Here is a 25,129-nt window from a genome sequence, read left to right on the forward strand (position 1 = left end):
TTACGACCCTTTATTATCTTACAAATTTCATATATAAAATGTATGCTAAAATGCTTTACTGTACAGATTTCTAATAATGTTTTCCTAAAAAAAAACATCTTTTACTATTCAGACAAAAAAAACATGTAAAAACAATATTTATAAATTAAGGTAAGTTTAAAAAAAATCTCTGTTGACCACACTTGAGAATACATACCATTACCTAAATTTTATTTGGAATAGACGTAATTGCATCGAGAAAGTTTATTACCACTAGATAGGTATCTTCATGACCTATGTTTGATCTTCGTAAATATGTATTTTTTTTCCCTAGAAGGATTAGAATTTTCTTTGAGCAATACATTTCCATAGAAATCGAGAGGAAGAACTTACTTAATCTCTGGTTATAGATGTCCGTGATTTTTGCCTGGTTGAGACCGATGTTTTCGGGGCAAATGCAAAAAGTTTAAAGTATAAGGTTAGTTTTAAAACATTGACATTCATTATAATTTACATATTTTGCTTTTAGAAAACCTACTTCGTATACTCCTTCAGTTTTATTTCGAATCATTATTTGAATATTCTATAATCACCCGTTAATTTTGTAATGTGCGCCTTATGTCATACCTTATTTTAGTTTCTCTGCAAAAAAAAAAAACATCGTAAACAAAACTGTTATTATTTTAATGTAAACCGACGTGATTCGCTGTGTAGTATTGCAATAATCAACAAAAATATTTCATCTCGCTGCTTTTTTGTATATTTTTATTATATGGTTGTTTCGTATGCTTTCGTAAATATTTGGCCCTTATCCAGGCACGTTTGGCACTTCTAGACCGGCCGAGAAAATCCTGCGCGTGTACTTTGGGCAGGTTGCTGTACATAGTATTTTCTATCAATAAGTGTGTTTAATTTGACCAGCGTGACGCAAGCCATGTCGCCAATATTATTTTTAAATTTCAAATGATACTCATGTCCTTCGTGTCTTTATGTAACACGTTTTTTCTCGCACTTGACTAAAATAAACATTGCGTGTTTTTTACTGCACTTATCCATTAAGCCTTTTATTCGCATGTTTGGGCCTGTTTTGTCAATTGGACAATAAATGATTATGAAAATACGTTATTATTACGTAGGTAGGCGATGAATCTTTACAGCACTCGAGATTTTTATTGCTATTTCCGAGTTTGAGAAGGTTCCATCAAATGTTTTGTATGTTAAAAGCATCGTTAACTTCGTGTTATGGTAATATTACACTCTCCTTATCATTCATCATTCACTTTGTGTAATACCACTTTAAAAAAAAATACTAATTCGTGACTACCGGTTTCGAAATAATCATTCCATCGTCAGGTCGTTAAAATGAGATTTATACAGTCTGACATTTATACAAAAATAAAATTTTGAAACAGAGACAGAAGACAAATGAATAACAATGGAAATATTTTTAAAAAGTGGAATAACTAGTTAACAATAACTAAATAACACTAAAGTGGAATACTTAGTTATTCCACTTTTAAAAATATTTCAATTGTTATTCATTTGTCTTCTTTCTCTCAAAATTTTAATTTTGTATAAATGTCAGACTGTAACAATTTCATTTTAATGACCCGATGATGGAATGATTATTCCGAAACCGGTAGTCACGAATTAGTGTTTTTTAAAGAGGTATTGCACAAAGTGAACGATGAATGATAAAGAGAGGGTTTTATCAAAACCTGTTGACAATCTTCATTTTGTTGGTAGTGATTTTATGGCAAGCACAAAACTAAACCACTGATGTTTATTCTGAAAAATACTGGGATATTTACCCTACCGATGACATATCAGTATTATATACTTTCAACTTGAGATGAAACATATGTGTTTTTTTTTATATGACGGAAAATAGAAGCCTGAGCATTTATTTATTCATCACACAAAACGTCCAGAGGGCTTTAACAAGTAAAAATTCAAATTACAAAAAAAAAAACAAAAAAGTATGATCTACAATACAAAAATTACATGAATAGTCTAGCTGACAGAAAACTATTGCGTAGTTGCAATAAAACATCCCAGGGCTTATGACCTGGAATTTGGCTGTCTCAAGTGATCACTTTATACACTTGTGTAATGGTGTAGAGTGAATAATCCAGTGTCTTAATTTGAACCAAAAAGGTCCCGGAACTCACTTATAAACTCCCGGAAATGGTCCCGGAATTGACAAAAAAATAAATAATTCAAATATCATTTAAATATTCATTACAATACCATATTTTTTTCATTTTGACGAATTATATAAATAAAGATTGTAATTACGTATGCACAAACATTGTTTCGTCTTATTGATTTTGAAAATGAAAAAATTAAATTATCTGTGAAAAAAGGTGCCGTAGTGCCGTTGCACTGCGTTACATGAAAAAAAGTCCTGATAATAAATAATAATAAAATTGCTAATTTTTATTAATTTTGTTCATACTTTTATTCAAGTTCATCAACTATTTTTTTTAATCAGAATAGTCCGTTTTATCATCAAATGTTACTTTATGTAAAGCTACGCAAAAACGGATTTCATGGCACTATAAAAATAACATGCAAAGTATCGTTCAGTAATGTAATCTTGAAAAACATAATAAAAATGTGAAATACACCCAATTATCTTTTTAAGTATTAAAAAAAATCTAAAATGAATGCACATTAAAGCAATTAAAAATATTGTTTACAGATAGGTCTTTGCTTATCACTTTTTATTATTCTGTTGTGATATATCACTCACTCCTTTCAACAACGTCATATATCAAAAATTATCAATTTTCAGTTCTGCTTGTTTTCGGAATGCCCAGAAAATGTACTATATTCCAGAAAAAGCGGCATATTTTTTACTTAATATTTACCCGCTACAGGGCAAAAGTGTTGTTTTTTGCATTTTGAAGAAAATGTATTGTTTAAGTAGGTATTTTTTTTAATATTCTGAATATTTTTTAAATTGAGAAAAAACAGTCAGGTTTTACCTAAAAAGATCTGTTGTACAGTAAAAAGTTCAATAACTGGCTTGATATTTATTTTTAATACATTTTATTATATTTTAAAACTTCAAAAACGATCTTCTGAAAAATCAAGTTTTTTGATATATGACGTTGTTGAAAGGAGCGAGTGATATGTGCAATAGTAAGAAATGAGCAATATTTTAATACATCATCCATTTTGATTGATCAAATTGTATATATAGTAGGTAGACAGCTCTTGTTTGTGGCTGTAACAGGGTGTCCCATAATCCAAGGTATTCCTTTTAAGGGGTGTTAGGCCGGCTTGTGACTCACCAAAAAATGACCTCAGTAAAAGTGCCTTAGTTTTCAAGATATTTCTACTTTAATGAATTTCCCGAACATCTACACCTTACATCAGTTTCTAGAGTGCCACTTCTTGAAATTTTCAAATTTTAGGATTCTAATTTATGTTTCACAATCCTTAATAACTATTCTGTTGATCACAGTCCAAAATATTACCAATACTGGCTTGATTTGGCGGAAAAAAATAATATGAATGCCTGGTCAATGAATTAAAAATAAATCATTGAGGTGGGGACTGACCGAAGTCATTTCGTCGTAACATAACACGTTACGATGCGAGCATTTGTATAGTATAGCTGCTCGCCGCTCGCTCCGAGTGCTCCATCTGAAGTCGGATGCTCGCCGCGAATGTTACGTTATGACGAAATGTGGAGGTCAGTCCCCACCTTTAGGTAACTTTGAGTCTTCACTCTGAAAAAAATATGTATGACGCTAACCTGGCAAGTTATTTTAAAATATTTTTCAGTTTATGTAATTTTTAAAATGGTATAACATTTACTGTTTATTAATGTTTTACTTTAGAAAAAACAATGTTTTTTTTTTTTTTTTAATGCAAAAGATCTGATTACATAATTATTTAATTTATTAGGAATTCCGATGTAAACAATAACTTTGGTTTAGCAAAGTAAAAAGTGTTTATTTTAAACTAAATAAAACACAAAAATAATTTTGTGACAAAAACAATTGACAATTGTTTCGCCTTGTTATGGCAGTTTCAAACTAATGTCATTATCTACTAAATATCAGTGTTTGGTTTTTAACATTTAATATATAAATTAAGATGGAGTTCTACAGATTATAATCAAATGTAACATTGTTTGAAAATCACTATAAAATATAGTGATTTTAAAACAAATTTCCATTTAAAAATAAAATGAAAAATAGCAAAGTTTGTGCTTCAAATACAAATTATATGCTGCAAATTAAATGCCAAATCTACAAATATTTTATTTTGTCGTTGATGACAGTTTCCGGAGAACATATCAGCATGGTCCTCAGCCGTAGCACGTTGGTGGCGGTGGCCGTGGGCGTGTCCCTGTGCGGCGTGTCTGCCGCGCTGCTGTACCTGCTGCTGAGGAGGCAGGATGAGGACTCGCTCTTCGCCTCGCAGGACAGGTGCCGCGAGCTGCGCGTGCCCCACCAAATCGTGCCCACCATCATAGGTAATATCTATTCCAGTCTCGCAACATTTTTAATTCCAACTGTTCAATTCATTCCATAAAGACTATGACAGACACTAACGGTGGAGACTGACTGTAGCATTTCGTCGTAACATAACGTCGTAACATCGCTCGCGGCGAGCATCACCGAGCATCCGAAACTATGGATGGAGCGTTCGGCTCGCTGTACTGACTGCCTGAATGCTCGCATCGTAACATGTTACGTTACGACAATATGCACTGGTCAGTCTTCACCCTAATATATATTGATATATAATTTGTACAGTAAAAAATCCAGTGCCTGATATAAAATATTACAGGGCTCGGGTATCAGTAATAATAACTCGTAATTAGGATGCAATCGGTTTATTCAACAGGTCGCTATGACAGTACAAGGACAAGTGTGTGCAGTCTCCTTTGTATCAATCTTATAAGGGTTGGATCTTGTGACTTGGATCTTAAGATAAACCTTGTCAGGAGCTTGGTCTCCTCCATTTTTCTCTATGCTGTTGAAACATGGACCATTAAATCAGCAGAAAGGAGAAAAATTGACGCTTTCGAAATGTGGTGTTGGAGGCGCATGCTCCGAATTCCATGGACAGCTAGACGCACCAACGAGTCCATTCACCAGGAACTACACTTCGATGGCTTGATTCTGGCCAATGTCTGTACACGACGGATTCTTCAGTTCTTTGAGCATGTTGCGCGTGGCATTGAGGATTTCTTGGAACGACTGATTGAGATAGGTAGCTTGGAGGGAAAGAGAGGGAGAGGAAGATCTCCACACTATGCACCGATCAAGCTAAGTCAGCAGTGGGTACCTTGGTGGTTGTAGCGCTACGTGCAGCGCAGTTAAGGGATAACTGGAGAAGAGTCATTGCTTCTACAAGGGTCACAACCCTCAGTAATGAGGAATAAGACAGAGAAAATGAATTCACGGAAGTCAAAATCGCGTAAATAGAGGACTCACTATTATAATAATGCTTAAATTTTCAGGAAGGTCGGGTGCCAATGTTAAGGAGCTGCAGGAGAACAGCGGCGCCCGGATCAGTTTCCGCAACGACACCGACCCCAAGTGGAGGGTTTGCACCATCCGGGGCCGGCCCGAGGCCATCGGGGTCGCAGAGGCGCTCATTCAGGAACTCGTCAACAGCCACATTCCCTCCCAGGAGACCTTCATCAACATACCCGCATGGGCTGCAGGCAAAGTTATTGGTAAGCCACACACCCACCCCTCCGTCAACTTGTATGGAAAGATTGATAACATATAGTCAGAGAGAATGCTGGGAATAGAGTGAATGGTGCACTAAAACACGGTCTTTTTCTTCTTCTTCAAGCCCTTATCCGCACCCAGTGGCGCATAGGGCACTGCATCATATAAACGCAGTGTTATCTTCATCGTTAACACATGAAGGAAAGATGAACAGCCCTCCGTTTCAGGTACCAGTCCAGGGTAATATTGAATAAATATTAGAGTGGGAATGAAAAAATCACTTCTATTTATTTGACCCCCTCCTGGGAATCGAACCTGGGACCTCCAGAACGTTAGCCGAGCAAGCTGAGCACACTACGGAGGCGGAAAACACGGTCGCTGGTTAAATAATAGTGGAAAAAACTTATAAGCGTTCTATTTGCTTACTTTTGGTACAGCGCGGCAAAAAATATTGTACAGATTTGGGATTGCGCTTACTTGTGATTAGTATTTGACCCTAATTAGTATAGTAATTACTGTTGGGGTTGATGAAAAAACTGCCCGCCTATAATGCGATACCTAAGCTATTTTGTTTTATTAGATTTAAGTTTTGTACTGACATTTCTTGGTGGAACTGCATTTTATATAATAAAATAACAAGGATATAGTTTTTTCTACAGAAATTTTATTTTTCACCAGTCTGATTATGACGAAACGCGGTCACTGGTGAAATAAAATTTATGTGGAAAAAATGGTTGTTATTTTACTACATTGGGTATTTTGAAGACATCTAATTTGATTGGTTTTTGTCCTCAATGTGCAGGTAGAGGAGGCGACGTGGTGAGGGAAATCTGCATCACCAGCGGAGCCAAGGTGCAGTTCCAGGAGAGGAGCAGCGACACCTCCTCAGCCTCGCAGCGGAAGGTTATACTTTGGGGCACTCCGGAGCAGATTAAGCTAGCCCAGGAACTAATCGAAAAAATTGTAAGCAGCATTTTTATTTCAAAGGTGTCTTAACTTGATATGAAACATGTACCATTCTTCCTTTTTTTTTATATGAAAGAAGTTGGCATGTTTGAGCATCCCAGGGCCTGACATTTGGCATCACGAATGTATCGAAAACCTTACCAGTATGCTGAAGGATCTAAGACCATTGCGTATATACAGGTTTCAAGAATTAATGCTATATGGATGTTCAATAACGGGCGGAATGGTGAACGTTACACAAGGGTATAAAGTGATCGCTTAAGCCAGCCAAATGCCAGGTCGTAAGGGATGCTCAGACTCCTATCTTCTTTCATATAAAAAATGGGGAAGAATGGTACATATTTCATATCAAGTTTAGACACCTTTAAATTTAATATCTCATATTAAAATTGACATCTCATCTCCTCTATACGGTGAATAATCCAGTATCCGATATAATAATAATATTTATACTGTTAAGATTTTTATTGGCATTGTGTGACACTCAGAATTTGAATATGTATCATAACATTTACCGTGTCTTACGGACTATAAGATACACTTTTTTCTTCAAAAATTTGCCTCCAAAATTAAGGTGCGTCTTATACTCGAAATTAATATAAAAATGACCAATGTTTGATTGAAAATTCCTGCCAGTCTGAAAAATGGTCATATATTAGATGCTGCGGGAAACCTGTCTCTATCTGGCAACATTGTATCACACAATAAAAATGTAGTTTACCTCATCACTACTGTCAATAACTGGAGTGGTGTGTCATTAGTTATTACATACTGCATTTTTATGTATCAGGTGTCCACCGAGAGGGCGAATAGAAACGCAGACAACCTGCGCCGCGAGCCCCGTCGCCAAAACGGGGCGGGAGTGGCCCCCTCCCCGGGAGCAGACCCCCACGCCGCCCCCCTCACCCCAGGTAGACAAAACTTTGGCCCGCTGATTTATCTCACTGACTATCACTACTGATGCACACCCACCCACACTGAATAACACTATACCCACAGAGAATAACACTATACCCACAGTGAATAAAACTATATCCATAGTGAATAACACTGATTTATCTCACTGACTATCACTACTGATGCACACCCACCCACACTGAATAACACCATACCCACAGTGAATAACACTATACCCGCAGTGAATGCCACTATACCCACAGTGAATGCCACTATACCCATAGTGAATAACACTATACCCACAGTGAATAAAACTATATCCATAGTGAATAACACTGATTTATCTCACTGACTATCACTACTGATGCACACCCACCCACACTGAATAACACCATACCCACAGTGAATAACACTATACCCGCAGTGAATGCCACTATACCCACAGTGAATGCCACTATACCCATAGTGAATAACACTATACCCACAGTGAATAAAACTATATCCATAGTGAATAACACTGATTTATCTCACTGACTATCACTACTGATGCACACCCACCCACACTGAATAACACCATACCCACAGTGAATAACACTATACCCGCAGTGAATGCCACTATACCCACAGTGAATGCCACTATACCCATAGTGAATAACACTATACCCACAGTGAATAAAACTATATCCATAGTGAATAACACTATACCCACAATGAATAACACTATACCCACAGTGAATGTCAAGATAAATGGGTTTTGTAACATGCATGGGATGTCTTGTACTGCTTGGACTAGTGGGTAACTGTTAAAATGGTATTCATTGCTTTTTCTCGACTTATATTTCTTCCCAGCTTATAACCACTTAATGCTCGTGTTTTATTCACTAAAATACAACTAAAAATGTCAGGTTTATTTTATTTTTTAACATTCTCTTTATCATTCATCATTCACTTTGTGTAATACCACTTAAAAACTTAAGTTTTTCAGTGGTATTACACAAAGTGAATGATGAATTATAAGGACAGTGTTATATTACCATATGGTAAAGTTAACACATTTCACACGGGTATTTTTTACGCCTGCGGACCGCTGGCGACGGGATTTGATAATTGTGTACACACAGTTCATACATCAACAAAGAAATTCGTACATAATATTCATTTAAAAACATTGAATAATTCCTTTTTTTCTGACTTTGAAATGAGGCTGGCGCAGAAGGTAAAAATAGTATTCCCGTCCTTAAGCATGAATTGACTGAACAGGTAGAAAACCCTTTCCCCTGCGAAGTGTGTTAATAAATTAGGTGAATGGCTAAAATTTTTTATTTTATGTTACTATGCTTTAAATGTTTTTTTTGTTATTTTTTTATTTGTACTGTAAATAACTACTAACTGTGTTCATGATCCTACAAAATGACTTCAGTAAAACATAATACAGTCGAACTCGGTTATTACGAGCACGGATATAGCGAGATCTCGGATATAACCAGGAAACATTTGTAGACATTTTGTTTTATGACTTTCTCCGTATATTTATTTACGGTGATAATGCGCTACTTCTCGGCTATAATGAGCAAAAATTTTGTCAAAAAAATCTTGAAAATGTCAATGTGTCGAAAAACACCATTTTCGACTCTAAGCAATAAAATCCGGGCAGTTGACTAGACCGATTACGTTATGATAATAGTTAAGATACTAAGTACCTAATTGGTGTTTTCACCGACAATATTGAAAAAGTATCTGCACATATCGCTCACTCCTTTCAAGAACGTCATAAATCAAAGAACTTGATTTTTCAGAAGAACGTTTTTAAAGTTTGAAAATATAATACAATGTATTAAAAATAAATATCAAGCCACTTATTGAACTTTTTTCTGTGCAACAGATCCTTTTAGGTCAAACCTGAAGGTTTTTTCTCCATTTGAAAAATATTTTTTATGTTTAAAAAAATAATTAAATATGTAATACCTTTTCTTCAAAATGCAAAAACAACACTTTCTGCCCAGTACCGGGTAAATATTAAGTTAAAAATATGCCTCTTTTGCTGGGATAAAGTATATTTTCTGGGCATTCTGAAAACATGCACAACTGAACATTGTCGATTTTTGATTTATGACGTTCTTGAAAGGAGTGAGCGATATGGTTGAAATTGCATGTAAAATAACCAAGCTTTGTGAAGTCACTAGGTTGTACCTACCAGCGCCAGCGGGTCAGCACTTAATTACAATAAACAAGTTATTTTTTTTAGTTTATGAATGTCATGCTTGTTTCCGGAATTTTTACAATAGTTTCCATATTTTGTATGTTCTATGCTTACAATGGACAATGCACAGTAACAAATATGAGGTAGGGAATGTTAGATTAATTCTAGAGCAGGTCAGTAAAAAACAAACCCTCGAATAAAAACATGTCTACTAATGAGAGAAAGCGTCTCTCAATTTGTGAAAAGGCGGAAATTACTCGTGAAATAGAACGACCCTCGAAAAATGTTGAAGTGTGTAAATAGTTTTCATCATCAAGTGTCAACTTTGTATTTTTATCTGCATTTGAAAAGAACAAGGAAAAAAAAGGAATTGTGATCGTACGAATGTTGATAAAACTTTTGTTTCATTGGTTTTGTACCCAAAAAAGCGCAGGATTTTCCAAATTTTAAATGAAAAGCTGATTGACTGAAAAATACGACACGTGTATAACGGATTCATTGTGTATTTTTGTTTGAATGCCGTCTTATTATGTTATACGACCATTCCGGATACTCCATGTCTTCGTGTGATAGGTATGTTGATAAAAAATACCTATTCTCGGATATAACAAGTAACGGTTATAACGAGCGGATTCAGTCGGTCCTGTCTTCCTCGTTATAACCGAGTTCGACTGTATTATTAAAAATAATGTGTTTTTATTAATTGTAAAATGGTTCATTGTAGCAGTATGTAATATATGTTTTATTTGAAGTGGATTTGTAAATCACATACGCATGTATCTAAATTCTATCTAGCAAATTTGTCTTTCTTGTGAAATTATAATTTTCCCTCTGTATTTATTTTATTTTTTTGTGTTCAAATTTTTTTTTTGTGTATAAAGATATTATGTTTATTTTTCATTTTCAATTTGTTAATAGCACAAATTAATTATTTATTAGGGTGCCTTTATTTTTTCTTCTCTTATTTTGAAATACATTTAAACCTCGGTAATTCAAAATCCAGGGGACTTTGAATTAATCCCAAATTTCAAAATAAGTTAGAACTGTACTTGATAAGTTGTTTAAGAATATGAATATATAAGAAAGTCTGGGTATTTGCAGGGTTTACGACCTGTCGTGGACTGGTTTAAGTGATCACTTTATATATTAGCATTCACCAATTCTCACCGTGATTGAAAGCCACAGTACCCAAATTTCTTTAGTTATATTTATGCTTCAATTGATACCTTTCCTGATAGATACCGTGATTGTGATTACCGTCATTGACAGCCACAGTACTACAATTTCTTTAGTTATATTTATGCTTCAATTATGTGTGTTTAGACTGCTACTTAGCGATATCGCTATTACCGATATCACCATGTCAAGATACTAGGATGCGCTACCTGTTACCAGATACTGGTCTGCTAACCAGACTCTGCTTCATGCTCCTCGTATCTCGTACAATGGGCTGCCGCAGTACGCGGTACGCTAAATTATCTTGCGTACCGTTTCAAAATGCTTACATTTAAAATGTTTCTTTATATTAGAAACACTTGTTTTGAAGGATAGTTTTTGTTTGCATAATATTGCATAGCGGCTAATTTGTTTGCTTCAGAAAGCACATAAAAATATCTCCAAATTTCACTTGTACGCGCTTCATTTTGATGTTCACAGAGCGGGAAATAAACGAAAATGTTTAAAAAAAATATCTGTTTATCAAACCATATTGAAATACCTGTGATACTTCGTATCTCCGGATATTTCCAAACCCTGTGAGTCCTGAGCCGAGCGATATTTAACACGCCATGACTGACATCGACATGTATATTTGTCTCTTTTCATCATTTGTATCTAATAATCCAATGGACTAAGAAAGAGATAGCTTTACAATATAAAACGACTGACAGGCAAGTGAGTGCATTGATAAGCTAAAATTAGTTTTATGTTTTATGAGTGACAATGCTATCGCTGGTTATATTGGTTTGAAACAGATTTGTGAGATTTGACTATTGGCTAGTGGCTAGTATATTGCATGTATTACAGCTCCATACAAGTATCGGAAATAATGATCTCTTGACGTATCTAAGTATTTGTACCTTTGACTGATATACTAGGAACACCTCAATTCATTTGATACCTTACCTGATAGATAGCTTATTTCACATGCTACTTCTCGGCACCATCTATAGTTGAGTTTTGTCAATCTGATGACAAAAAACTTTAAAAAAGTTTAAATATAGATTTGAGTAGTGTGGTTGTTAATCATGGGTAGAATTGGTGAATGCTACATGTGTGTGTATAAAGTGATCACTTCAAACAGCCTATAACAGGCCATAAGCCCTGTAAATGTCCAGACTTGCATATTCTCATTCACCTATGTTGAGATATCAATATATATATATACAACTCCTAAGTGGAGTCACAAACCCAGATTTGTGAACTAAGATTTAGACACTCAAAATATTGTGATACTGTACTAATTATTCTGACCAGTAGACTGATGAAGTTTGATCTCATCCAATTCAAGCCTTTGATATTTATTATTATTTTTAAGTTAATGATAATAAAAAGTTTCATTTATATTGAGTTCTTTTTATTTATTTAATTTGTGCATTTTATTATTTTATTTTACTATAAAGTTAATGCATTTATGTTTTTTTTAACTTTGAATGTGAAAATATAGCCATTTAAACACCAGCACAAACTTCCAAGCATCTAGATAATTTTTTGGTCCAATCTCAGCTCATATTAGGACCAATGTTGAAAGTTGGACAACTTCATCCAACAGCAAAAATTGAATGAGGAAAATTTACCATGCATTTGAATCTTTAGCTAGATATATACATAAATACATATTTAGTGTAAGTCCTCGCGTTTAACAACATTGTTTTATTATCATTTGAAGTGTATTAAAGTATTATCCAGTATTATTTGTCTGCCTCCGTAGTGTAACGGTCAGCATGCTGGGCTACCGTACTGGAGGTCCCGGGTTTGATTCCCAGGTGGGGGGGGTGTCAAATAAATATAAGTTATTTTTTCATTCCAATATTTATTCAATATTACCCTGGACTGGTACGTGGAGCGGAGGGCTGATCACCTTTCTTTCACGTGTTAATGATGAAGATGACACTGCCTTTACATGATGCGGTGCCCTATGCACCATCGGATGTGGATAAGGGGTTAAAAAAAGTGTTATTTATTTTCATTTTTAATCTTTGGAGAGTTTAAAGAAAGGAGGTACTGGACATGTAGCGGGAAGGACAAATAGTACAAAAAATGTCTAGCCAAAAGGTTATGGTTTCTCTCAAATATGGTCATGAATCGAGGGTTGAATGCTTCAATCGTCTTTTGAAAAAATGTTGATCATCGAAAATTGAAAGAGGCGGTGCAGGTAATTTCTATTCCTTTATTATGATTAACAAAGTCTAAAGGAAGGAGTATGATTTTTTAATATTTTTTTATTTAAAAAATTTTATTTTATAATTTTTTTCAGAACCTTATCTATGTGATCACATACAATTTTAGATAAAGAGGGTTTTTTATAATCAAACATTACTGTAAATCATTTAGTTACATGTCTGATATTAAATAATTTATACAATTTATTCAGACACTGGATTATTCACCCTACAGATGATATATCACTATTGTACGTGTCTCAACATGACGTCTATAGTTTTTTTATTTTTTATATAAAGGAAGATGGAAAATCTGAACATCCCAGGGCTCACGACCTGGCATTTGGCTGACCATTCAAGTTTACCATTCTGTCCGTTATTGAACATCCATATTGGTTTAATTTTTTAAACTTGTATATATGCAAGATGCTGGTGGATTCCTTTCACACGCTAGTTCTTAGTTCATACATAGATTTGGAAGTATGGCTGATTTTGGCCCCATCATTTTAGATTTTTTTTTCTTCAAAAATTAAAAAATTGACGTAATTACTAAAATAAAGCTAAACGCGTGTGGAAGCGTTTTTACCCAATTGCACTGATTACGGGCACCCACGTCCACTATCTCCTCAGAGGTTGCATTTTATATTAAATGAAAAAAAAAGAATAAATAATTGAACTTACTCGAAAGACCCGCGTTTATTTACATAAAAGATTTTTTGTTTACAAATAACTTAAGGTTTTACTCTAAACTTATATTCACTAAAATATTATTTAAATGTTACAAATTTTTGTCACAACGAGGCACGGGCGTAGGATGTGGCGACAGTTCAGTTGCAGTTTCGGTGACGGAAGAGAGATGTACTTAGCTCGCTCTCGCTTATAAGGGCGTGGTAACGTCACACTGCTCTGTTTGCTATTGCGCGAGACACACACCACACGCATTTAAACTTTGAAAATTTTATTAATTGTTATTATTACTTTGTAAATAAAAATAAGACTTGACACTGGCAGAAACATGCTCTCACTGCGTGACTGCCAAATAAAAATAAAATAATAAAAATTATGAAAAGAATTTTAAAAAAAGTGAGGTATGTATTTTTGGAAACAGTCAGAATGTGAAGTAAACCACACACTTGTCAGGGTGTTAGTAAACTTTGTAAATTTTCAACAGAAGGCGCCGGTACTCTCTTGGAGGTCTTTGTGTCGGCTGTTTCTTCTCCGTCGAGATTCTGGCTGCAGATAGTCGGGCCCCAAGTGCAGAAGTTGGATAAACTGGTGGACGAGATGACCGAGTATTACTCCAAGTCTGATAACCGGGAACTCCACAAGGTACAGCATGATTTATTATAAATACATATTCTAGTATGGAGAGAGTGGAGATATTCAAGTTCCTGGAAAGTGTCCTTCTTGAAAATGTGGACCTAGAAACCTAAGTAAAACCTAGAATAGATACAGCTCGTACAGTTTTCAATGAAATGAGAAATATATTCTGTAATGAATAATGATGATGAAGGTAAAAGTATAATTAATATTCAAAAGAAATTTTGTATGGTAATGTATGGAAGTGAAACATGGAGTTGGCAATAGAAGGATGAAAGTAGACTGAATGCAGTCGAAATGCGATCTCTCAGAAGAATGTGCGACAAAACGATGTATGATAGATGTCCGAATAGTGAAATAAGGAAGGAATGCAAAGCTGAGATGAGCATTATCGATAAAATTATGAAAAGTGTGTTGAGATGGTTTGGACATGTAGAACGAATGAGTGAGGAAAGAACGGTAAAACAAATTTGCCAAATACTTGAAAGTGGTCAGGTTAGGAGTCGTAACAATCGGTGGGTATGTATAAGGAGATGCATGAACGTGGAAGAGGCGAAGAATGTTTGCAAAGACAGAGTGGTGTGGCGCTCTATTCTCTCTGCCTACCCCTGGGGGGAATCAGCGTGATGGTTAGTTTAGTTAGTTTTAAGAAATTTTCATTATTTTGTGTATGTTCCATAAAAATAGCCTTTCCCATTCTTCTTCTCTGTCTTACTCTTCATTTCTGAGGGTTGTAACCCTTGTTGAAGCAATGACTCTTCTCCAATTATCCCTTGATTGCGCTGCACATAGCACTCCAATCACTGCTGCCGCTGTCTTAACTCGATCCTTCGTGTAGGGGATCTTCCTTTCCCTCTATTCCCCTCCAGGCTACCATTCACAACCAGTCGTTCCAGGCTATCCTTATTGCCACATGCAACGTGTCCAAAGAACTGAAGAATCCGTCGTGTACAGACATTGGCCAAAGTTAAGCCGTCCAAGTATGGTTAAAATTGTTCAGCACTAAAAGGGTTAATTTGGGGGTATACACACATAATAGCATTAGTTCTATACCTCATTGAAATGGTTTTGAATGGTTAATTGCAAGTTTTGTAAGGAATTTCTTGTTTATTAATTATGTATTTGGTTTTATTCCATAGTTAACTGATGTTCAAGTGGGTCAGTTGGTTGCTGCTGTATTCAGGCACGATGGGAAGTGGTACCGAGCAAAGGTGAGCATACTAAATTATAATAAACCATCATTTAGCATGTTTTGTTTTTTTGTTGTTTGTTTTAGTGTTCATTTTAAATAATGTGTCCAATTTCTGTTTTGGAGTATTTTAAAATGATCTGTTGTAAGAAGAGACATGAGGGATCAATGCTCTCAGGTGGCATTCTCAGAACATGACCCGGCCATGTCCATCTTCTCCTTATTAAGACTTCCAATGCGAGGAGCTGCACATTCTTCTCTTCTCATCCTCATTCCTGACAAAGTCATACCACTTTTACACCCAGTACATGTTTGCCTTCAAAACTATCGAGGTTTTTGCTCCGAGTTTTCATTTATTCAGGAACTCATTGTCATGAATTCATTTATTTTGCTTTGAAAACAGTTGGCTATTTTTCAAATTAATCTATCCTCTCCGGGATATCCCAAGCTCAGGATGCTATTTAAACCTTATAATTTAAAATTTAAAATAAAACTTATTTCCACCAGTTTATACACAATATTTTGATTGTGTTCAATCTATTCAGATCCAATACTTGATATATTTTCTATGTTCTCCGAGATATCCCATGCTCAGGATACGGGGTGCTAATTTAAACTTTAACACACTTTGGACAGGAAAGGTATTTCTACCCGTTCGGTAAATTGATACTTAAGGATGGGAAGGGTATTTTTAACTTCTGCGCTGGTCTCATTTCAAAATCAGAAAATAAGGAATCATTTAATGTTTTTATATGGATATTATTTACCAATCTCTTTGTTAAGGTCTTAACTACATGAACACAATCAAATCCCGTCGCCAGCGGTCCACAGTTGTATAAAACACCCATCTGAAATGTGTTAATATTTACAAAATTTAAAAAAATTAATTACTAGTTATTTTATGCCAAATCCATGTCTAAATCTTTGTAAGTGAACAATTATTTTATTTATTTATTTATTTTATTTATTTATTTATTTATTTATTTTCATAATACATAAATACATTCAATATACATATTCATTTCATATACAAATTTATTATACGTATTACGGCTCTTTAGGCATGGCCTGTGTTGAGCCGAATACTAACATGGTAATACAAAATTTATATATATGTATATATATTTTTTTTAATATTTAATATTTTTTTTTTTAATGATTAGATTATAAACATAACATACAGGAGATACAAAAAGAATTTATAGTTTAAGGTTTTTCAATGTGATAATTACACCTGGACTTTAATCAATTCACTTTCTACCTTGTCCCTTCCAATGTTAAGCAACCATCGACGGACACTGTTCTTAAAGACCTGATCATGGAGACCTGACCTGGAAATCTTAATGGTTTCGGGCAGCAAATTAAATATTTTTGGAGCAAGGAATGAAAATTTTTTTTGGGTAAAACTTGTTTTAACGGCTGGGCCAATGTAGTTTTTATTTTTATTTAATACCAAGGTATGCTAACAAAGATTTGGATGCGCTCGAAATATTGTAATCATTTTTGTTAAATTTTGCTCGACATCAATACATAATTGTGTCATATCGCTCACTCCTTTCAACAACGTCATATATCAAAAATTGACGATTTTCAGTTTTGCATGTTTTTGGAATACCCAGGAAATGTACTATATCCCAACAAAAGCGGCATATTTTTAACTTAATATTTACCCTCTACAGGGCAGAAAGTGTTGTTTTTGCATTTTTAAGAAAAGGTATTGTTCAATTATTTTTTTAACTAAACTAAATATTATTCAAATGGAGAAAAAACATTCAGGTTTTACCTAAAATGATCTGTTGCACAGTAAAAAGTTCAATAAGTGGCTTTATATTTATTTTTAATACATTTTATTATATTTTAACTTCAAAAACAATCTCCTGAAAAATCAAGCTATTTGGTATATGACGTTGTTGAAAGGAGCGAGCGATATGATTCTTGTTATGACTTGTCATTGTATTACTGACGTGACTCCGTTTTGCGTTCAGGTCGCGGAAATAAAACAGAACGAATTCGACGGGCGGCAGCAGGTGTGCGACGTGCACTTTGTGGACTACGGGGACAACGAGTACGTGGGGCGCTCGGAGCTGCTGGCGCTGCGCACCGACCTGCTGCAGCTCCGCTTCCAGGCCGTGGAGTGCTTCCTGGCCGGGGCCGCGCCGCACCCCCAGCACGGCGCGCGCTGGCACGCCCGCGCCATCGAGCGCTTCGAGGAGCTCACTCAGGTGAACACTTATATAATATAATAATAAATCCTGCTACCAGCACCAATAATTATTGTACACTTTGTGCAGAATGGGTGAAAATGACACAGAAAAATTGTTGTTTGGTGAGATGTAAAGAAGTATGTGAGGTCCGAATCCTGGATTATAATCACGCACATGAGAAACGTTACATCTCACCAATAGATGTCTCTAGTGAAGTTCTAGTGATTCAAGAACAAGGTTTCTAAATTGGTTCATATATATAGAACTTCCAAGAATTTGAGTAGTGTGGTTGTCAATAATGGGTAGAATTGGTGAATGTTACGTGTGTAAAGTGATCACTTAAACCTATGACGGTCGTCAGCCCCGTAAATGCCCAGACTTCCATATTCTTCTTCATCTTTGATGAGATGTCAAAAAATAATATGAAAATCTAAATGTCTTAATTTTCATTTCAAAACTGAATATTGTATACGTAAATTATCTCTCACCTTCATTGGTTACAGTCTGGAGGCAATTTGTGGAGTCCATTTAGGGAGAGGATATAGGTTTAACCTTTCCGGGAGTACAATAATTGATGTCCGATTTTCTTTGGGGAGTGGGTTCTTTTTACATGAAATTGTTTTTTTTTTCCAAAAAATCTACATAACGCTCACTCCTTTCAAGAACGTCATAAATCAAAAATCGTCAATATTCAGTTGTGCATGTTTTTGGAATGCCCAGAAAATGTACTATATCCCAGTAAAAGCGGCATATTTTTAACTTAATATTTACCCGCTACAGGGCAGAAAGTTTTGTTTTTGCATTTTGAAGAAATGGTATTGTTCAATTATTTTTTCAAATATACTTAATATTTTTCAAATGAAGAATAAACCTTCAGGATTTACCTAAAAAGATCTGTTGCGCAGTAAAAAGTTAAATAAGTGGCTTGATATTTATTTTTAATACATTGCATTATATTTTTAAACTTTGAAAACGTTCTCCTGAAAAATCAAGTTTTTTGATTTATGACGTTATTATATGTATTATGAAGATAGAAATTATGTATAAATAATAAAAAATAAAAAAAACAACTCACAATCTAGGTTTTATTTTATAACAAAATTACATACAAATATCCACAGATATCATTACTATACAAGGCACATCATACCAACTGACAGATAGACTTCGACGATCATTAACGCCAATATTCGTTCGAGGAAAATTTGCACCGACGTTCATTTACGTCCATACTTTTAAATTTTTTTAGTTAAAGTTAAAGGTTAATTTTTAAATTTGTCAGGTTGCACGCTGGAAGCGATTATGGTCTCGAACCTGCACGTTCAGGGAACGGCAGGTGCCCGCCGGAGGACAGGGGGAGGAGGGCGCCCCCCGCCATGCCAGGGAGGGTTCCCCAATCCCCGGCGTCAAGATTTACGATGTGCAAGATGGTAAATAATATTTTTTTCGTAAAATATACATTAATACATTGTTGGCAGGCTGTTTTTTCATCAACCCCGACGCTAATCAGTATACTAATACGTTAGAACTTAATTATAATATAAAAATACAGGTTTTAATATCAATATGTCTTGAGGAAGACTGAAAGCTGTTTGAGAAGACTTGAGCTGTTTGCTTTGAAACTGGTTAAAAACATTGTAATTAAGTAATAAAATACATATATAATAATAATATCCCTTACCGCACCCCAATGGTGCATAGGGCACTGCTTCATATAAACGCAGTGTTATCTCGATCGATTACACATGAAGGAAAGGTGATCAGCCCTCCACTTCAGGTACCAGTCCAGTGTAATATTGAATAAATATTAGAGTGAAAAAATCACTTATATTTATTAAACCCCCCTGGGAATCGAACCCGGGACCTCCAGAACGGTAGCCGAGCATGCTGACCATTACACTACGGAGGCGGTATAAAATACATATATAGTGGTTCTATAATTAAGTTATATGTAAATTTATACATGCGTATAACTTATAAAACTTTGATTTAGTGAAATTAGAACCTAGATACAGTGTCAAAAAATATTGGAGCTGTAATATTTTTCATATTCTTTTGTTTTTGTATTAAAATAAAAATGTACTAACTACTTACCCCAACTCCTTTTCCGTAAAAAATATAATTTTGGCATAATTTTTTTTTTAATTACCGCACTCTTTACCACAGAAATGTTGCCAAAAATGTTGCACTACCCAAGCAATTGTTTTAGGAAAAAAAATTCTTTGCCTCTTAAAAAATGTTCAATTGAGGTTTCACTGTATTACCTATTTGCCCAAATTTTAAATATTGGTAATGGCATGGTGAATTTTCTCTCATTCGTTTGTGATGTCTTTTATTTTATTATAACTAACTAACCAACTAACCATCACGCCGCTTCCCCGCAGGTGTAGGCAGAGAGAATAGAATGCCACACCACTCTGTCTTTGCAAACATTCTTCGCCTCTTCCACGTTCATGCATCCCCTCATACATACCCGCCGATTGTTACGACTCCTAACCTGACCACTTTCAGTATTTGGCATACCTGATCGTGCCTCTCGGTCTTCCTCTGGTCCTTTTTCCAATTATATTTGCCTCATAAATTTGTTTTACCGTTCTTTCCTCACTCATTCGTTCTACATGTCCAAACCATCTCAACACACCTTTATTAATTTTATCAATAATGCTTATCTCAGCTTTGCATTCCTTCCTTATTTCACTATTCGAGCATCTATCATACATCGTGTTTATTTTATTATATTTGCAAATTTTCAATAATTTCTTTATATAAGCGCTATTTGTTCGATCTCTCTAGGTGTGGACGTCGATATTGGGGAGGTGTTGATCCAGGAAGGATGGGCCATCCCGCACGAAGAGGCCCCGGCCGCTTCCAAACCTACGGCTCCCGTTCCTGAGGCGACCAATCCCGCTCCGCCGCCGCCATCCTTTGGTGACCTTCAGTCGTCCAGGTACTTTGACAGTCACCTTTCACCCATAATTGTATGGAATCATACGACAAGAGACAAAAAGCACTTTTGATCATAAAAATATAAATATATCATGGGTATACTGCCAAAAAAAATGTCCGCCTCCATAGTGTAGTGGCCAGCACGCTCCACTACCATTCTGAAGGTCCCGGGTTCGATTCCCACGGGGGTCAAATAAATACAAGTGATTTTTTCACTCTAATATTTATTCAATATCACTGGTACCTGAAACCGAGGGCTGATCACCTTTCCTTCTTGTGTTAACGATCAAGATAACACTGCATTTATATAATGCAGTGCCCTATGCACCATTGGGTGCGGATAAGGGTTTGAAGATATTCAATTTTATAAATAATGTAATTTGTGTATTTTTAAAAAAAATCTTAGGTTATTTAGTGAAAACTTATTAAAATTCAGGATAGTAGTACAATATTTATTTGTTTATTTATTTATTTTATTGGAAGGAAGAACAACAGTTACAATATATGATACATACAGAATACAAAAAATTAAATCATGAGTACCAATTATAGTTCTTCACAACTATACATAAGAGAGGTCTATATAAAGGAAGAGACATGAGACAAGGATGGGATAAAGAGAAAAGGAGATGGCAGTGATAGGAAAGAAAGAAAAGGAAAGGACAGGGAATAGAATTACTTTTTTAGGTTTATAAGATTTCGAACAATTTAGCTTTAAATTTTGAGAACATATCAAGGTGTGTACAACATTCATTAAATTTCCCACAACTTCGATAAATAAAGGAATTTTTTGAATAGTTCTTTGTTGAATATGTATGCAATACTATTTTAGGTGTAAGGTTGAGAACTGTTAAACATTGGTGACCAATTTTTTGTTTGTTTTTATGCTGCCAGAAGAAAATTATTGCAATAATCACAAGAAGTAAGTATCGAATTGCATAGTAAATAAAATGTATCGCATTCAAACACTTTTGCGTGGAGTATAAATTATATTAAAATTACTAATGTGATAGGGCAGTTTTACATATCTGCAAAAAATGCATTGTTTTTAAAAAATGTCCATAAATATCAAACTAGTAGACATTTCAAAACCAAAATTTCAGAGGAATTTTTTTACAAGCCAAAGTATTTCACTATAATTTTTTTTGGAGGCTCTCAATCTGTATTCCGTAAACGAGTATTTAGGGCCACACATTATTTTGTTCTGGTTAGTAATATCCTTATACGTAGTGGCATCTGTGGGCAAAATCTCTAAGTCAAAATCTTTTAGTATTCCTCCGACTGATTTTTCTAACATTCGAAGTATGGCCTACTCAAAAACTCATCAAAATAAATCATAAAGACTCATACATACAAGTCGTGGTGAATTTGTTAAATAAAATTTTTACATACATATGTAATTTGATTTAGGGTCATTATTTAAATGAAATGAAATAAAATGCATGAATTGTTTTGGAAACTTTAACAAGTAAGTGTGGTTTATGTAGTATAAAGGATAAACCATCAAATATCATCAATATCAATATCAATATCATTTTATGTGTATATTTGATACACAATGACAAATTAATTTTAACAATTTTGTCTATTTTTCAAAATGTAGAATGATTATTATAACAAAATAATTTTTCAGTGGTCTTTATTCTTTTGCTTTTGGTGTGCTGCGAAATTCTAGGAAGAATTTAGATGTGTCGTAGGTGGGAAAAGGTTGCAGAGCACTGCCTTACGGGACTGCATTCTATCAAAGCGGTGTTATTTTTGTTGCTAATTTTTGCATTTTCCCTCCATTTAGTTTTTTTTCAATCCCTTGAAAAACTACTACTACTACTACTACTACTACTACTACTACTACTACTACCATCACGCCGTTTCTCCGCAGGGGTAGGCAGAGAGGATGGAACGCCACACTCTTCTGTCCTCACATACACTCCTCGCCTCCTTCACATCCATACATCTAGTCATAATGCCCTCCAATTATGCAGACTTTTGACACCACCAGATTTTTGATCCTGATTGATCTGATTGTGCCAAGTCTTTTTCGGTCCTTCTCATTCTGTTTTCCCTCTCACATTCGCCACATATATTTTCTTAGTCATTCTCTCGCTATCCATTCGCTCCACATGTCCACACCACCGTAAAGAAATCTTCCTAATCTTTTCAATTATTCCTCGTTCAGCCTTACATTCCTTTCTTATATCTTCAAAAAACTAAAAAACTAAAAATAGGGGTTTCACTCTTGATGAAATAATCAAGCATGAACATTTTGATTGCAGAGTGCTGGGAATGGTTGTTGGCCCTGCGGATTCCAACAAGCGGGAGGAGAGAGCCATCAGTCTGCCTCACGGCGGAGTATCCCCACGCTCCTCTCCCGCTCCCGACAAGAATGCATCAGGTGACCAAACGCTTACTTTCCCAAATTACTGCTAATATTACTTTAACCCTTTCAATGCCGGAAGATATTAATATGGCCGTACCCAGCAGGCCGTCATTTATTCAACAAAAATCTTAACTAAAAAAAAGTTAATTTTTTGTATACATATATAAAGGATATTATGAAAACTTACCAAATATATAAACCGTATGCCGTTTGAGCTGTCGTTTACTCAGAAAAACAGTTTAAATATTCACAAAATGTCAGGGTTGTCACAACAATACAGAATACATATTTACTTATAAATATAGCCGAAAATAACTGTGTTTATAAAATATGTTTATTCATTAATTTATTTATGTAAAATTAATGTTAATTATGCAATATATAAAGTCATTTTAAAAAACTAGTCTCCACCCTGTATCAGAGACACATATTGATTATTAGTGAAAGCTTTTAGAAAGATGATTTTAACTTTGATAATATCAGTAAATTGAAATATTTTAGTATTTCTTGATCTTCCTAATAGATGTCTCTATAAATTCTAATTGAAGAAATATTGCAATTGGATTTGATATTGGCTTGCGACAAGCTCAGTTGAGAGCGCAATTACGTGCTCATTTTGTATGGCCGGCCTGGCGAGCACGGAATCGTGGCATCGAACCGCTTAGTGAATCTCCTATTAATTTTCTACTTTTTCACAGATGATTCATCTTTTCTGGGCGACAACAAACCCAAGTCATCGTCGTTAGCCGCTGGACTGGATCACAGCAAGTCCTTCCAACCCCCCGCTCCGATGGTCGATCTCTCTTACCCCAATCCCGAAGTCAAGAAGCCAACCCAGATGAACGGATCTTCCCACGTCACCAATGGAACCGCCAAACAAAATGGCGCCTTCATAGATGCGGAGAGGGAGAGTGTCAAAGCTGAAAAAACCATTTCTCCCGCCCGAGAATCCATCAGAAGTAATCCAGAATCCTTTGGTAAAGCTCCTCCGTTGCACATACCGGACCCGAAGGACGAACTGAAAGCCAAAATGAACCGAGTGGATTCTCATCACGGAAACTTAGAAGCTTTGGGAAGCGCAAACCCGCCTCCGATAGCCATTGGAAGTCCCCCTAAATAATTTTACTGAAAAACACATATCCTAGTATATATTTATTTGTCGCGTCACATTTTCAAACGTCATAAATATCTTTAAGTACCTTATCTTACACAAACAAGTGAGATCCATAGATACTCTAATATAATATAATGTAGAAAGGAAATTGTCTTTATTATGTATATTGCGATTTCTATGGATTCTTTATCTGAATTGTTGTGAATTTTTCTTCCTTATTATGACAGTTTCTGTGGATTTTATTTTAAATTAGTGTTCTCCTTTTTTATGGTTTTCACTCTTCAAAAGTGGCCAAGCCAGTGTCTAGTTTTACGCTTTTTACATATTTTTTACTATATATTATATTCCTGTTAGTAGAAAACAAGTCTAAACATTCTTTAAATGTATTAATTTGTTGAAAAATGTATCATTTGAACATTGCCATTTTTGTTGCTCTTTCTTCCTGTACCCGATGTAGCATGAGAACTGCGTTGTATCGACGTAGTGTGCTCTTGATCACTAATTACATTAAAGAACTTTATATACCAGTTCAGTGTCATATTAGATTTAAAAATCACTTATTACTATTTTTCGACCCCCCTGGAATCAAACCCGGGACAATTTTATTGCGATATACAATTTAATTGCAAGTTAAATATTCTTTTCGAGAATAATGAAAATTTTATTTACATAATTTTTTTCAATCAAAGTGTCTTGTAAACTCTGACAATATTGATAAAAATTAGTTTACCTAACAATCAAATTGTATCTCTATATAGTAAAACAGTGGTCCTTAATCTTTTTGACTCACGGATAGATCTTTAGAATAATTACTGTGGGGAAGCCCCTTAAGTCTGCCCCATATCTTATGAGTTA

General features: G+C 35.0%; 1 protein-coding gene across 2 annotated transcripts; it reads left to right on the forward strand.

Annotated features, from left to right (window-relative positions):
• The first annotated feature begins 378 nt into the window (after window positions 1–378).
• Window positions 379–24,695, forward strand: LOC148302452 (tudor and KH domain-containing protein homolog). Of its 2 annotated transcripts, none has more exons than XM_088271597.1 (12): window positions 379–457; window positions 4,277–4,471; window positions 5,465–5,683; window positions 6,484–6,644; window positions 7,438–7,558; window positions 14,296–14,453; window positions 15,584–15,655; window positions 17,619–17,855; window positions 19,120–19,267; window positions 20,631–20,784; window positions 23,057–23,175; window positions 23,859–24,695. In XM_088271597.1, exons 2-12 carry the CDS (start codon window positions 4,297–4,299, stop codon window positions 24,278–24,280), a joined length of 1,986 nt encoding a protein of 661 aa, XP_088127723.1. In that variant the 5' UTR covers window positions 379–457; window positions 4,277–4,296; the 3' UTR covers window positions 24,281–24,695. The 2 variants fall into 2 exon arrangements, with proteins under 2 accessions (XP_088127723.1, XP_088127724.1); XM_088271598.1 differs by lacking the exon at window positions 379–457 and adding an exon at window positions 764–851.
• The last annotated feature ends 434 nt before the right edge of the window (window positions 24,696–25,129 follow it).

Source organism: Brachycentrus maculatus, unplaced genomic scaffold, assembly GCF_059751285.1.
Source record: "Brachycentrus maculatus isolate JH-2025_06_01 unplaced genomic scaffold, ASM5975128v1 h1tg000452l, whole genome shotgun sequence".
Classification (NCBI taxonomy): domain Eukaryota; kingdom Metazoa; phylum Arthropoda; class Insecta; order Trichoptera; family Brachycentridae; genus Brachycentrus; species Brachycentrus maculatus.